Genomic DNA, 15,604 nt, shown 5'->3' on the forward strand with positions numbered 1-15,604 from the left:
GGGGGCTGCACTCACATTGACCAGCTCCAGTTCCCAGAGGTTCTTCACAGTGTCAACGGAACTGTAGCCACTCGACAGGAAGGAATGGACGTAGTCCTGCAGCCCGAGGGAGTCCAGCCAGGAGGGCACTGATGGAGGGCTGTTGCCATCATAGCCCAGAGCTTTCACCTGTGGGGCGAGAAGGGGCGGCAGGACTGACACCTCAGCACTCACGGCACCGAAGTCCAGGGGACCAGAATCTCCTCCCTCCACACAGCCCTCTGTACCGCTGCTCTGGTCTCGGCTCCCCCACTGGGGGCCACCAGAGCACCCCAGGCCTGGGGAAGATGGCCGTAGGGGGCACGGTTCTGTGGGAGGAAGGGTCTGCAGAGGGGCTCCCACTGAGCACTGACAAGGTCACAGACTTGGTGGGATGGTACGGTGCGTTCCCGTGAAGCAGGCTCTGGCCCCACTGCCGGGACCTGTTCACGTGTCCCCAAGCGCTGGGTACACGGAACCGAGCACCAGCACAGTGAGGGGGAGAGGTTGGGCCTACCAGCTCCTGGCTCCCCAGGGAAAAACTGCGTCCCCTGCTGCCCTGAGCACCCCTCTGCCTCTCCCAGGGAGGGCCTGACCTCAGGAGTCAGCGCAGGCTGGCCTCGTCTCCAGCAAGTCAGAAAAGACCCCAAAGAGGCTCCAGTGACAGGCCAAGCCTGTGGGTACCAGCTCCTGTGCTGGGCAGAGGTCTGGAGCCTCCCCCAGGGGCTGTACCGGGTCCCCAGCTGTCCCTAGTCTCTGCTGACTCTCTGGGGTTCAGGACTTGGCAAGAAAGCAAACAGGCCTTGGTGCTGCCTGCTGGGTCTCTCGGGATGAGGGACAGACACCCTGTGGTGACCTGCATGGCCTGCAGCCAGGCTCCTTCCCTATTCTGGGTCCAGGTGGTGTCATGGACAGGGCCCTGTCTTGGAGTGGGCTGAGGCTGCCGAGCTGTCGGCGGTCACCTTGGGGAGGGACCGTGCCGCCTGGAGCAGCTTCCGCCGGTGCTGGGGGTCACTGATGCCAATCTCCCGCAGGTCTTGCTCTTCCATCACGTTAGACCCCTGCAGGCAGAAGAAGTTCACGTGAGTGCCCTCCTGAACTGGTGGCCAACAGCGGCCTCTTGCGGCCTGTCCTTCAGCACGGGCACAGAGAGGGACGGAGACCCCGAGCTCCCCACGGAGGCCGCGCCAGGCAGCAAGAGTCTGGTGCCGGCAGGAGTCTGAGGTGCACAGCACACACGTCTGCCCAGATGGTCCACTCCTGCCGGGGGCAGTGCCGGGGCTCCGAATGCGCACAGGGCAGTGACGCGGGCCAGGGCTGAGGTCAGGGACTTGCCGAGGCCACACATCTGGTGGTAGAGCTAAGATCTGGCTGCTCCCCGCCCCCAACCTCCATGATGGTGTTTTATGCCTCACAGTAGTGATGTCAGGTAGGTTTTTTCAGATTAGGATCCATGAAAACTCATGGGTTCTGCCCCACTTTCAGCCACAGCCCCTCCACCCCTGACACACAGAGGCAACCGTTAGTGCTTTTCTGGATGTCCCTCCGAGGCCAGTTTCCTTTTCCCACAAATGGAATTCTTGTACATCTTGGTCCACACCTTATTCTTACTACTTAATACACAGGCACACCTCGGAGATATTATGCGTTTGGTTGCAGGCCACAGCAATAAAGCGAGTCAAATGAATTTTTTGGTTTCTCCGAACATATTGAAGCTATGTTTACCATGTTAAAGTCTATTAAGTATACAACAGCGTCATGTCTAAAAAAACCCAACATACACACCTTAATTATCAAGAACTGCTTAAAAAAAAAAAAATGTTAACCATCATCAGAGCTTTCAGGGAGTTATAATTACTGATCACAGATCACCATAAAATAATAACAAAGAAAAGCATGTGGAATATTGCAAGAATTGCCAAAATATGACACACACACACGTGAGCAAATGCTGTTGGAAAAATGGCGCTGAGAGACTTGACTGACGCAGGGTCACCACAAACCTTTCATTTGTAAAAAAAATGAAGCATCGTCAAAGCGCAAAGTGGGGCGCAATAAAATGAGGTACGCTTGTATACAGAAGATGCTCTCTGCATCAGGAAATGTAGACCTGTCTCTGTTTTGTTTTTTATTTTTTTTTTTAAAGCTGCATGATCATCCAGGTTAGGGACAGAGTATAAATGATTTAACCAGTTCCCTGCCAAAGGAAGACTATTTCCAATTTTAGCTTTTACAAATGGTACTGCATGAACACCTCATATGTGCATCACCCCCAGGACAGTTCTCAAAAGAGGCTGCTTGGTCAGAGGATAGGTGTGTTTGGAAGTCTAACGCACATTTACACTCCCATCAATGACAGGCACTGTTAGCGACGGCTGTGGAGAAATGGCTTATCACTGCACACTTCTTACTATAAGAACATCCCACTCACAGGGAAGCTCCAGCATCTTTTCAGGTTTTGTCAAGTATTTATTTTTTATTTGAGAGAGCGAGTGCATGTTCACGCACACATGCGAGGAGAGAAAAAGAGAGAGAGAGAGGCTCTTAAGCAGGCTTTCTGCTCAGCACGGAAGCCTGATGTGGGGCTTGATCCCATAATCCTGGGATCATGACTTGAGCTGAGACCAAAAGTTGATGCCCAACCAACTGAGCTACCCGAGGTACCCCTTATCTGTCAAGGATTTACAAAGTGATTCCTGCCCCACTCCCTGTTCTACAGGCTTTATACTTGGCAACCCATTTAATAAAAGGGACTGTTGTCACCCTCACTGTACAGCTCAGGAGGCTGAGCCTAGAGAGCACGACCAACGTGTGGGGTCACACGTGTGTAAGCATGGCGCCAGGATTCAGCCTGGTGGCCTTGTCTGTGTGCAGTGGGGCCACACGTGTGGGGAACATCGCAGCTCCTTTTCCAGAAATTATCGCTTTACATCTTTTGTGTGTTTATCTCTGTGGGTACTGATCATTTCTGTACTTGATTTGTAGAAATACATTAGAAAGTAAGGAAATTGGGGTGCCTGAGAGGCTCAGTTGGTTAAGTGTCCTCTTGGGCTCAGGTCATGATCTCAGAGTTTGTGGGTTCGAGCCCCATGTCGGGCTCTGTGCTGATAGGTGGAGCCTGCTTGGGTTCTCTCTCCCTCTCTCTCAGTCCCTCCCTGATTCACGCTGTCTCTCTCTCTCTCTCTCTCTCTCAAAAATAAATAAATAATTAAAAGTAAGGAAATTAACCTTTTATCTATAGTCAGACGTTTGTTTTTTCTAGTTTGTCACTTTTCTTTTGATTTTCACGTTGGCTCTGTTTGTGCAGAAACCTATTGGTCTGTACCTGTACCTTGTACAGCTTCTTTCTCTTAGTTCTGTCAGACTGAGAGGGACCTCCCCTCTTCAAGATTTGAAAAACAATTCTTGCATACTGTCTTTCTGTAATTTTAGTTTCATTTTTACAATTAGATCTTTATAGGATTTTTTTTTTTTTTAATGTGAGGTTTAAGTCAGGATTCAGTTCATTTTTTTTCTAGGCAGCAAGTTGTCCATTGCTTAAATGAACTGTCTTTTCTCTACCAATCTGAAATGACCTCTGATGTGTCCTAAATTTCTCTGTTTCTAGGACTCTTTCTGGACTTTGTATTCTACTGAGGTGGGTATTACTTACACCCATTTTACAGATGAAGACGTGAAGTAACTCGGGCCAGTTCACGCAGACCCTAAACTGGTGGCCGCACCTTTGTGCCTGAGCTACGGTGAATGCTGGCGCAGTAGCCTCCCCAGAGGCTGTGCGTGGGGACAAAACCTTTGCCCCGCAGAGGACACCTTCCAAGGCTCAAGGGAGCCCGGGTAGAGAGAGCTCTGAAGCCAGACTGGCAACGGTCCTGCTCAGGTCGCAGACAGAACACACTCCCTCGCAGGGACAGCAGGGAGGCATGGGCCTGTGCAACGGCCCGTGAGACAAGGGTACCGCCCTCTCCAGGTCTGAGGCCAGGTCCTAAGTCACCCCAGACTCAGGAGTCACCACCCTGAGTCCCCATAGTCCCTCTGGGCCCATCTCTAGGGTGTGCTGATGGGAAAGGCAGAGGGAGGCGGCCCCCTGCCCAGACCCTCTGCCTGACGACGAGGATGCCTTGGGCAGACGTGCACTGAACAGGGCACCTCAGAGCCAACAGAGTGCAGAAGTTTCTGAACTCCGACTGTATCCCCAACTTCTACTCACAGCCCTGCACAAGCTGTTAGGGCCCCATTGGAGCTGAGCTGCAGGCTGACAGCCGGGACACCGGATCCAGCTGGATCAGAGCCTCCACTAACCAGTCAAGAGGACGAGGGGGCTGCATTTGGTCGTGAGAAGACAGGGGCAGAGGTCAACTAAACAAAAATAAAGACTGTGATGGAAAATCGAAGCAGGCAGTTGCCAGAGCGTGTCCAAGGCGCAGACAGGTCTCCTGATCTCCTGTGTGTGCCGCGCCCATGTCCTCTGGGATTAGTCTGCGTGGGGACTACAAGGTGTTCCAAATCCTCAAAGGCCAGAAACGTTCTGGAAATCTCCACACCCTCTTTACTAAAGGGAGAAGGGGACCGCTGCCTTTTGGAGCCATCTTCACAAGGAGGGCTATGGGGGCAAAGAGATTTTCTACTTGTCCTTCTACCACTTTAATGTTCATACCGAGGACTACTGTATTTCAGGCCCTGTTGCGAGCCAGCAATTAGGGAGTTGAGAAAGTGGAACAGCTCGTGGTCTAAGCATTTCAGTTAAGAGAGATTTCTTAGATTTTTTGTTTGTTTATTTTTGAGAGAGAGAGCATGTGCACATGTGTGAACAAGGAGGGGCAGAGAGAGGGAGATGGAGAATTCCAGGCAGGTGCTGCACTATCAGTGCAGAGCCCGATATGGGACTTGAACTCACGACCTGAGCCAAAATCAAGAGTTGGACGCTTAACTCACTGAGTCACCCAGGAGCCCCGGTTTTCTTAGATTTAAAAAAAACATTCTAAGTCTAGGAGAAATCTGAAACATAACCACATTCAGCCTGACTGGGTTCAGTCCCTGAGGAAGGGAGGACAGGAAGACAGAGGAGGGATAGAGTACCAGTACTTCCCTGTCCAGGGCTCTGCTTTAGCCGTTCCCTGTCCCACCCTCCCCCGTGCCCCCCTTGCCCCTCACTGCCATCTGGCAGGTGTTTACCTGGCTCTTCACTTTACGGGCCAGGAGCCGGGTTATCACGGCCAGTGGTGGTGCCAGGATCCCGCCTTCTTGGCCACAGCCTGCTCTCTAGACATCCAGGGAAGAGAGCAGCAAGAAGTGGGCCTCAGGGTCACTATGCACAGTAAGTGCACCTTCTGCTGGTCTTTGTCAGGGAGGTGACACGCAAAGACGCCAGAGAACACGGGTCCTGACTACGTCCCGGCACTGTGCAGGGACCACTTGAAAAAAAACTGCCAAAAAACCTTTGAGATAGGAACTGCCCACATTACACAGAGAAACTGAGGCCCAGAGAGCAGAAGTGACTTGTCCAAGGTCACAGAGCTGTGAGCAGCAGCACAACAGTTAAACATCCCTCTGACAAACTCCAAGGTCACGTTCCAGGCTCTTTCTACTTGTTTAGGGAGGCAGGCTCTGTGAAAGGCAAGGCAAAGCGTGGAGGGTGCCAGCAGCAGCAGGGAATCCGTCTCAGGGCTGGGGCACACTCAGGCACTGGAACGAATGTCCCTACATAGAACTTCCCTCCACCTCTGGGGCCGGGGCCGTGCTTCCTTGGTGTGACCTGTATAGAATCCCGGCTGTGAGGGCTACGTGGACCCCCAGAAGTGGGTGAGGGGAGGGCCTGCCGAGGCCTCGCACTGAAGGAGAAGCAGGGTCAGGCCGTGGCCCAGGCCTCTGCATGCGAAGTCCAAGCACGGGGCCCAGGAGCAGGCGGACTCGGGCAGAGGATGGCCCGTCATAGCTCAGCGCAGGACAGGGCAAACCTGCCCCGCGGACTGACTTGCATAATCACACACCATCATCCTTGGGCATCTGTCCCTGAGAGGACAGGAACGAGCAGCAGTGCCCCTTGCGGCAGTACATTCACTCTCCTTCAGCTTAGTCTCTTTGAATGGCCTCTCCTTCCCACCAGTATCTGTCATTGGGCTTCACCAGTGGGCGCAGGAGATACTTTGAACAGTGGCTCGTTGGTGCTAAATGGGGTCCCCAAGACCCAAATCCTGGGCATAGCTACTGGGCATGGGGACCGAGGGGAAGAGAGAGGCCTGTGGCCAGATGCCATGGGAAGGGAAGGGGCACAGACAGCAGGAACTGCCTCTGGGAGTCCTGGGGAGAGCCCTGGCGGAGGCAGAAGAAAGGGCTGTCAGGGCCCTAGTCCTTTCTCTCGAGCCTTCTCTGGCCCTCTAGGGGTCTGATTATCTTCAAAGTCTTCCTGACCATATGATTTTAGGAGAAGGAAAGATCCTTTTGCATCTTGAGAGGTAGCACGCTTGTCAATATTTCGCCGGAAACTTCTTGAACTGCTGGGCGTGTCTTCATTCAACAAATAGTGGGAAAGGGAACATCTGGAGGGTGGCACATTGGAGGGGACCCTTCTCAGCCAAAGGGAAAATAGGCTGAGCTGCTTGCTGAGGGTCCTGAGGCTGTTATGGGGCAGAGACACCAGCCTGTCTTGCTCACGGCCTGGCCACCTGCATCTAGAGCAATGCCCAGCATGCTGTCCGTGCATAATAAAAATCTGTTGAATAACCAAGGAAACTTTGGAGGTGACAACACGGATCTAAAAAGAAGAGGCTGAATAGCCAAAACCAGTGCTGCTGACTTCATGACTGTGGTCGTCTAGAGTCCTCCGCGAGGGATGAGGATGAGGTCTGGGGAGGGTTGGAGAAGGGGAGCCCCAGGGACGTGTGGGGCTTAGGGGAGGGGCAATGGCAGGGAGTTTCACATGGAGGTGGGAAGAGGGCAGAGAAGTGGGTCCAGAGCTCCCTAGCTGAGGGGACAGCACGGGTATAGGCAGCTGTGACAGAAGCCACCCTGCCTAGGAGCAGGGAGGAGTTCCAGGCAATGGAAGTGGGAAGGTGGGCTTGGGCTGGCGGGCTGTGCCAGGGAGACAGCTGGGCTTGCTCAGGGCAGTGGGGAGGTGCCTGTTCGGTCACAAGGAAGCTGAGTTTCTAACCTGCCTGAGGTCACAGAGCCCTGTCTCTGCCATATTCAGTTTATAGAGCTGCCTCTTTCCCAGCTTAGAGACGAACCAGAGTGGAGAGAGAGCAGTCATTTGAACTTCACCCTCTAGTCCTGACTTGTTTCTGGCCACACAGGGCTCAGCAAGCCCCTGGCAAAGGGTCTGAGGATGGGGAGGCGCAAGCTGGGCTAACTGAAGGGGCTTGGGAAGGTGATGCTAGACCTGAGGCTCAGCGATTCACTGAAGCCCCAGCCCATGCCCACCACGAAAATGTGGCACACACCCCGCCTCCCTCCTGTGGCACAGGACAGCACTCGGCAAGAAAGGGGGTCTGCCACCAGCAAGCCTCGCCAGGTGGGAGGCGATGGCTCTAGTCTGGGCCCATCTCTGAGACACTAGGCCAAGGGTGTTTTGGTCTCTCCTCGCATGAAGGTTTCTGGCATCGGTTCTGGTCCCTCTTCTGCTGGGGCCCTGGTTCCATGGCAGACGGTGAGGCCGGCGGGCTCTCCTGGGGCTGTCACACCTGCTCTCCCTCCTGTCAGCTGGGGACCCAGGACCCAGCAGTTCGAGCAGTGTAAGTCCCTGAAGCGCAAATGCTGCAAACCCTCTGCCACGCTCTACCTCGGCCCTCATGCTTTCAGGAGCAATCCAGAGTGGGGCAAGGCCCACCGGTGGCCTGGGGGGGCCGGGGCGGGGGGAAGCCCAGACCCGGGTAGCAGCGGTGAACCACAGCGTCCTGCCCCTCCTGCTCACTTTCTGCACCCTCCCAAAGATCCTTCCTGCTGTCCCCGGCCAGGCCCTCGGGCCCCAGACGGCCTGGGTCTGCTCACCCCCTCTCCCTCCTGGCCGACATGCATGGATACACGTGTGCTTAGTACAACCCCAGCCTCTGAAGGTGGGCCTGGCTTAGAGCAGCGCCCTGTGTTCAGCAACCTGCGCCCCAGGTGACCATGCCCGGGATGGCTCCATCGCTGCGGCTGGTACGTGTCCTGAGAACCGCCTAAACCCACTTGCCGAGAAGCCAAGATGCCCAGTGGTAGGCTAAATCATGGGGCACCCGCGTACCGTAGCGTGAACACTCAATGCAGCTGGTGACAAGAGACAGTCACATGTCACAAGGAAAGGTGTGCCAGGTGTGGACAGGTGAACCTGCAGGAGGCTGATGACAATGCCTGGTGCTCCACCCCTGGGCCCACGGATGACCAAGTGTCTACCCTCTGGGATCTGGCACTGCTCAAACAAAGGCTGGTACAGTCCAGCAGAAGCACGTCTTCTGGGCAGAGCAGCACTGGCCTGGCCTCCCAAGGTTTGTGATTTCCAGACTTTCTGCTTGGCTCGCCCCTCCAGCCTCTTTTCCGTATTCAGTGTGGCCACTCTCACCTCAGATGTTCACCTGGTCATTTCTCCTGCCATTGGTCATAAAAAAGTAAAGGCTGAAACCTCTCTTGAGGGAGCAAACAGGAGACAGAGCTACTGTCCTGGCCTGATTTCGTCTCTGGGGAAAGCCTGGTGCTAGCACAGCCCCGGGGGCACCCTCTCCTCTCCAACCCCGGTCTCCATGGGGACAGGAGAGGCCCAGCGCTGGCGGAGAGGGGGCGGGGTACCCAACTTGGAGAATACAAGACGGTGAGCTGCCAGGAGGAAGAAGGAAGAGGCTTTCCGAGGGCACTCAGGGCCATCAGTCACCAGTGGGCTCTATATCCCCTTCCTCCATGGATCCGCAGGGCATGCCTCCTGGGAGAGGGGCTCAGTAACAAGAGCGGCTCAGCCCTCTTGCTGCCCCAGGCCCCCACTCATTCACATGGGTCAGATGCAGGCTCAAGCTGGGCACCCCCACCCTCCATGGGATCTCTGTGTGTGGGGGACTCAGTCGCCCCAGGCCCCAGATGGTTCAGGGGATATTTTTGCAGTCTCTGCTTGGAGAATGTTGTAGCTTTCCATGGGGCCCTGTCTCTATCTTCCTCACACTAAAAACTTTTCATTTTTTCTGAGTAGAAGTTACACAAGTTTACTATACTGCAGTTTAAAAATAAAGAAAGCATAGGGGCGCCTGGGTGGCTCAGTTGGTTAAGCGTCTGACTTTGGCTCAGGTCATGATCTCATGGTTTGTGGGTTTCAGCCCCGCATCGGGCTCTGTGCTGACAGCTCAGAGCCTGGATCTCTGTTCACCTCTGCCCGCCCCGGCCCCGGTGCCTCCCGATGGGCTGTGTGACAGAACTTCCCAAACGGGCACCTTCCCCCAGCTCCGCACCCTCAGCAACAAGAGCGGCTCAGCCCTGACCCACACCCACTGCTCTCCTGGTGGCCCCTACACCCCTGTGGCACAGGCCTGCCCTCACCTGGAGAGACAGAACTTGAAGGTGACAAAGGCAACCAGTTCTACAGAAGATGAGGATGAAGCACATGCGTTACCGAGTTCTGCTCCTGAAGCCAGAGGCCCTCTCCACCTGTTAATTTCAGAAGGGCCCTCAAGGCCGGCACAACGGCACAAACGTCGGGGGACTCAGCCTCCCAATTTCATGGAAACAACACCCCTATGAGCCCAGTCCTTCCGAGCAGGTTCTCGGTGTTCCCATTCTCTCCGCACCAGGCACAGCACCCTTCCATCCATCTGCGGCCTGTTGCCCCTGAACGTCCGCATTTCTGAGCCTTATGTGAGGGCAAGGTGCTTCATTCATCCTCCACATCAACAGCAAGGCCCAACTCAGCCTGGAGTCACAGGGCTCGGTCCTGGGACCATGCAGCACAAGCTTTACACCGTGGATCTGAGGATGAGGCCAACCGCTCCCCGCAGAGCAGGGCTGCCGCTTGGCCCCCACTGCATAGAAAATGCCGCCTTGCTGCCTTACGTTCTTACACTCGTGGTGGTGGGTCTCAGTCTCTGTTACGTGTCACCACAGGAGCACAGTTTATGCCCTCATGAAGTAAGCAGTCAAATGAGAGGCCACGTGACAGGGGGACCTCCGGTGGGTGCAGAACAAGCTGCCCAACATCTTAGGAGGCCAGCCTAGCTCACTGGCTCCCAGGCCTCTTCTTCGGGGGGACGCACCGAGCACGGGGCCCAGACAGACACAGCCTGTTTCTGGGCAGGCAGGTGTGGGGACTAGAGTGGGAGATGGGGGCACTGCTCTGGGCCCAAGAGACCCACTTCTAGTCACAGCCCAACTGTCTGCCTGAGGAGCAACATTGGGCAAATAGCTTAATCCATTCAGTGTGGTGTCTGTGGGTCCAAGAGTCCACTGGGGGGCTTCAGGGATGCCTGGGGACCCCTGAACTTTGACATGTGGTGTGTGAGGAGGTCTGTGCCTCTGACAGAGGCACATGGGCCTCCCAGACCCTGTCCCCTAGGCCTCACTTCCTGCACAGGCACGCTGGTGGGGCTAGGATGCGGGGACACTGGGACGCTCTGAGGCGCCGGCACAGAGCCCTGCTGCCGCTCACACTGAGATGCCCGCAGTCACACGCTACAGGACAGGAGCTGCTGGCTGGACCAACTCCATCTTAACGTGTCGTCAGTTCATTTCACAGACATGGAAATAGTTCTAGTTTCTCCCACTGTAAAGGGGCCTGGAGAAGGACAGAGCACACAACGGGGTGGGGGGGGTGTCACCCCTACCCCGAAGAACGCCACATCACCTCACAGGGAGAAAGGAAGAGGGAGAGCAACCGAGTGCGTAGCCTGGCAAGAGGCCCAAATTGAGGCAAAAGGGCCCAGCAGAGACAAGGAAGCATCTGGTGGCACATCAGTCAACCCCTGGGACCTCGCCTGAGGAGTTAAGTGATCACAGAACCGAGTCAGTCCAGGAGGCAGGATCCACACTGTCTGAGAGCATTCCTTTCAGAGCCTGGCTCCACTGACCTTCCAAGGCCCCTAGTTGAGGACAACCTCCCTTTCAGGCCCTGCCTCACACTGGGGCATGGAGAATTCTGACAGAGCAGCCAGCAGTTAGAGCGCCATGTGGGGAGAAAGGGGGGCTAGGGCAAGTGGACAGAAGTCGAGGCAGGGAGGCTTCTGGACAGCAGTGCCACGGCACCTCTGCCCAGGCCCAAAGAGGCCCCTTGAAGCCTGAGAGGGAAGAAGGCAGAGGGAGGGAGCTTGGAAGCCAGGGCAGGAACCCAGGCATGGCCCCACGGGGCGGAAAGCAGGCCTCCGGGGCTGAAGAGTGAGGAGCTAATCCGGGCAGCACACAGGAAGAGAGGCTCCGGGGTCTGGGGACCGGGCTAGAAACTTCCCGGAGGCCAGTAAAGAATGACCTCCTCCCCAAGCCTATGGCTTTCAGCTCCCTGAGGGCTCGCTCCTCGTCACCTGTCATCCCTCCCCAACACACAGGAACACGCTGGCCTGGGCTCAGAAACAGACAAGAAAACAGCAGGAGCCTATCTGCGTGTGATGGAAGCCTGTGGAGAAATAAATTGACGGGAGGAGCAAGAGGCCTCGCTGACGGTGCTGACTGCAAGAGGTGACGGGCTCGTGGTTCAGTCTGGGTCTAACCCATCCTTAGCTGGCTGCCAGACTCATTTCCATTTTCCGTTTGTCTGTCACCCAGAACGCACCCACACTCCAGCATGCCCGCCACATAAGGTGCACCTCAACTCCAGGGCCTCCCTGTCTGATGAGGGGCACAACCAGATGGCCCCCCACAGGGTGGCTGTCCAGGCCCCTCACAGCTGAGCCCAGGGCGTGGCCTGCCCTTCCCAGCATCACTTCACTGGCCTCCTTACTGCAGATGTCTCAGGCCCCACACTTGCCTCCCTCTGCCTGTGTCTCTCCAAGCCCCACAGCCTCTACAACCCTCAGATGGCAAGTGCAACCCAGAAGTTAAAGTTGGGCCACAGCTGCGGGTAGCATCCTGGCCCTGCCACTTGCTGGCGGTGTCTCCAGCCTCTGGGCCTCACGGCCCCACGTGAGCCTCGGCCAGCTTAGCGCCGGCTCTGGGCCCACGGGTCTGCCTCCCACATGCTCCCACAGCACCCACGCGCCTCACCACAGTACTCAGCACTTGGCTGCTGTGTTGTTTCCATTGCCTTATGTGCCTTGTTTTCCCAGCTGGACCATCAAGTTCTTGAAGACACCTGCATTATTTGCTTTTCTGGTTGCAGATCCATGTGTTGTAGGAAAAGTAGAAAATCTCTTATGTTCCAAAGAAGAGAGTAAAGCCACCCATAACCCTCCTCGGATAACCACGCAAAAACGTTTTGGCTCATTCCCTTGCATCTCTTGGGCAGAGATGTTTTCTTTTTTGGAAAAATCATGATCATGTTGTATATGGACTTTTGTGTCTTGATTCCTTCACTCAACACTGCAAGGTGAACGTTTCCCCATGTCCAACATTCTTTAAGAAAACTCTAAAGAAAAAACATTTCTTTAATCCCGCCTAACACTCCAGCATGTGGAGCACCGTCACTGACTCAACTGCCGCCTCTGAGAAGGGAGGTCAGGCTCTCGGTCCCCAGACATGGAGACTTGTCCCAGGCTGCCCAGAGCTTCCAACTCCCCTATCACCAACGACCTTCCTTCTGTGATTAAATGCATTTCCTCCCTTCTCCTAAGAAAGCCTGTTTCCTGGGGACAAGGCTTACAGTGAAAAATGGAACCGGCTGTGATGAGTGAGCCAGTGTGGTGGGCTGGCTGGCAGATTCCGGGGCCCTGTCTCCCAAGGGTCTAGTGTCAGCCCCTACTGCCCTGGCCCTGACCCTGCCAAATCAAAGGCCCTTTCTACCAGCAGGCAACAGAGTGTGAGTAAAGTTCAAGGTGCAGTGCTTACCCAGCTTAGTCACCACAGCATAGGAGGAACAGCTCAGAGTGAGAGGATGCTGGACCCAGACAAGACAAGAGCCTCAAGGCCATGACAGAAAGTCTCCAATTTTCTAAAGGGCTTAAGTGTGTTCTCTGTGGCCCAGAAGGTAAAATGAGCAAATGCAAAGAACGAGTGGCTACTACTTTATAAGGTGGTGAATTCCCTGTCGCTGCCAAGTATCACGGCCAAGGTTGTCTGGAAAGGAAGGCACAGATGATGAGACCATCATCATGGCCGCCCACCCCGAGGGGGAGCTGTAGGACCCTGTCACAGAGAAATTCTACAGCGGTGCCTGCTCTGGGAAACACGCTTAGTGTCCAGATGTTCCTCCTACATCGAGAGCCTGGCTGCCTGGAAGCTACTTGTGCACCTTGCAGAAGTCTCCAGGGCACTTCAGAATGAAGAAAAACATGTGCCACCTACCAAACACCAGACTACGTGTAGACATGCCACAGCTAATGTGATAGAAATTATACCATATGCAACGAGAGAATGTTTCTCAATAAAAACGCCCCCTTTCTTGCATTTTCCCCCCTTTTTTCTGGTTGCTAAAACAATCAGCCTTACAGGCCATCTGGCAATTTACATGCAATTGCCCAGGCTGCTCTGCACAGCTTCTTGGGCCACACAAGTTATGTGAAGTAACATGCCCAACTGTGGTGCGATCAGCATTCCTTCCCGTACGCCTGCCAGCGCCCTGCTGGGACCGAGACGGCAGCAATGAGGGATGGCTCGTACCCAGAGCAACCGGATGGGCCTGGGGGGTCCTGGGAACACCGAGCTGCTGGCCTCCCGCCGTGAGTGTCCTTTCCCCCAAAAATAGAGACATGTTCCAGCAGGGGCCCTGCACCCTCTGGCACGGACATTTGGCTCAGGGCCAGGTTTACCAAGATGCCCACCTAGCTACTTTCTGGGTGCGAGCACAGGGAGGGGCAGCGAAGCAGTTCTAAAGGAGTCTTGACGTTCAAGAGTTGGGAACCTTACCCCTTGCAAAAGTAGCAGAAGGAGGGGCGAGAAGTTAAGAGCTCAGCCTCTAAAATACTGAAGCACAGGGAAGGGACCCAAGTCTACAGCCCCTCTCCCTTGCCTGCCTGATGGCTGGTCTGGTGAAGAGGGTATGCTTGGAGAGTGGAGGGTCCCTCCACACTCAGCAACAGGGGCCAACTGCCCCAGCTCACTGGCTGAACAACCACCTCTACTCTGAGTTTGTCGGCCTTCCCCCAGGAACGTGGTAAGTCGGGGTTAGGTTATAAGAGCCATAAATATACTGTTTAATGTAAGAAAGAAAAAATTTTGCTATTTAAAAACCCAAGACTTTTAAAAGCTGAAAACCAATGAGCTGGTTTTGGAAGGTGGCTTACTGCAGACTTTACTGCCTGCCCTGGAGCGGGAGGGTGGCCCAGGTGAGGTGAGCCTGTCCCAGACAGGGTCCCTCCCGGCAGCCCCAGGCTAGCATCCCCTGCAGGTGGCTATTCGTTAGACACCAAGTGCAGCCTCATCAGTGGGACCTACACAGGAGATGGGAGCTCTGGGCTGCCTGACTCCCACCCCTTTACCTCACCCTCTGCTGGAGACGCTTCCAGGAGAGGAATGCTCATGGGTGCCTGAGCCACCTTCTGGACTGACAGAAGAAGCACTGGAGCCTAAGCTTAGGGCCCCAGCCAGGCCTCTATCCCACAGGGAACCTGAGGAAAGACACTGGGTTTTCCTTTTTCTTTAACACTGTGTTTTATAAGACACCACAAAATTATACCTCAGAAAAGCAATCAATCCTTCCAACCACCAGTTCAGCCTCTCCTCTGGGCCGTCCCTGAGGTCATGAGTCCAGGAGGCTACAAAGCCACATGGCCACCCTAGCCACTCGGCCTGGGCTGGGCAGGGACGAGGCCTCCATGCAGGGCAAAGCTCCTTGCTTCTACTACCTGCTGGATGGCCCCATTCTGGGGAATAAAGGAAACTTGTGGTACCCCACAGAGACAGGATAGAAAGTCACCACAGGGGACCCGGCTCTCCTGTCCACCAAAACTCCCAGGGTCTGACCCAGAACGAGATGGTCTTGAGGCCTCAGTGCACAGCATGTGGTCTGAGGTCTGAGAGGCAGACCAGCGAGGGGCAAAGGTCTGCGGTCAGGGACCCTGCCTCGTGGGACGCGGACTTGCATAGAGCTCTCCCTACAGAACCGTTCCTGGGAGCAGAGTGGAGGGGGATGGAGCTTAGAAAGAAGGCACACGGCACAGGGCCGATTTCCTGGACGTCCGAGTCACTTCCTTCGGTGCTTCACTGGGACATGCGGCTACGTACTGTCTCGCACTCCAGCAGGGTCCACAGGAGACCAGATAGGCGCGTCTCGGCAGAGCTGCACCCGCCCCCGAGGAGGCCTGCGGCCACTTACCAGGAAGCGGACATCGTCAAAGCCATTCAGAAGCAACTTGCTCTCATACTGCTGCAGCCCAACGGCCTCCAGCCACTCCCCGACGCTCTGCTCCAGCGTCTGTGAACCTGACGAGAGAGGAATCGGCAGACGCTTGAAAAGGGAAAACCCATTAAGGCGGTAGCAGCGGCACTCAGAGGAAGACAGATGGCACTGCCACATCATGGTCATTACCATAAAGCAGCCAGACTATGTACAAGAGAC

General features: G+C 55.3%; 1 protein-coding gene across 4 annotated transcripts in view; it reads right to left on the reverse strand.

Moving 5' to 3' along the window:
- Positions 1-15,604, reverse strand: part of ANKS1A (ankyrin repeat and sterile alpha motif domain containing 1A) — a 179,657-nt gene that overhangs the window by 11,591 nt on the left and 152,462 nt on the right. For 3 of the 4 annotated variants that reach the window (XM_039241829.1, XM_039241828.1, XM_039241831.1), the window contains exons 13-15: positions 15,362-15,468; positions 981-1,079; positions 16-168 (exon numbers count right to left, since the gene is read on the reverse strand). In XM_039241829.1, coding sequence (XP_039097760.1) covers positions 16-168; positions 981-1,079; positions 15,362-15,468 — 359 coding nt within the window. The remainder of the gene's footprint in view (positions 1-15; positions 169-980; positions 1,080-15,361; positions 15,469-15,604) is intronic. The other variant, XM_039241830.1, reaches the window with a different exon arrangement.

Source organism: Hyaena hyaena, unplaced genomic scaffold (genome assembly GCF_003009895.1).
Source record: "Hyaena hyaena isolate Hyena2069 unplaced genomic scaffold, ASM300989v1 scaffold_202, whole genome shotgun sequence".
NCBI classification, from domain to species: Eukaryota; Metazoa; Chordata; class Mammalia; order Carnivora; family Hyaenidae; genus Hyaena; species Hyaena hyaena.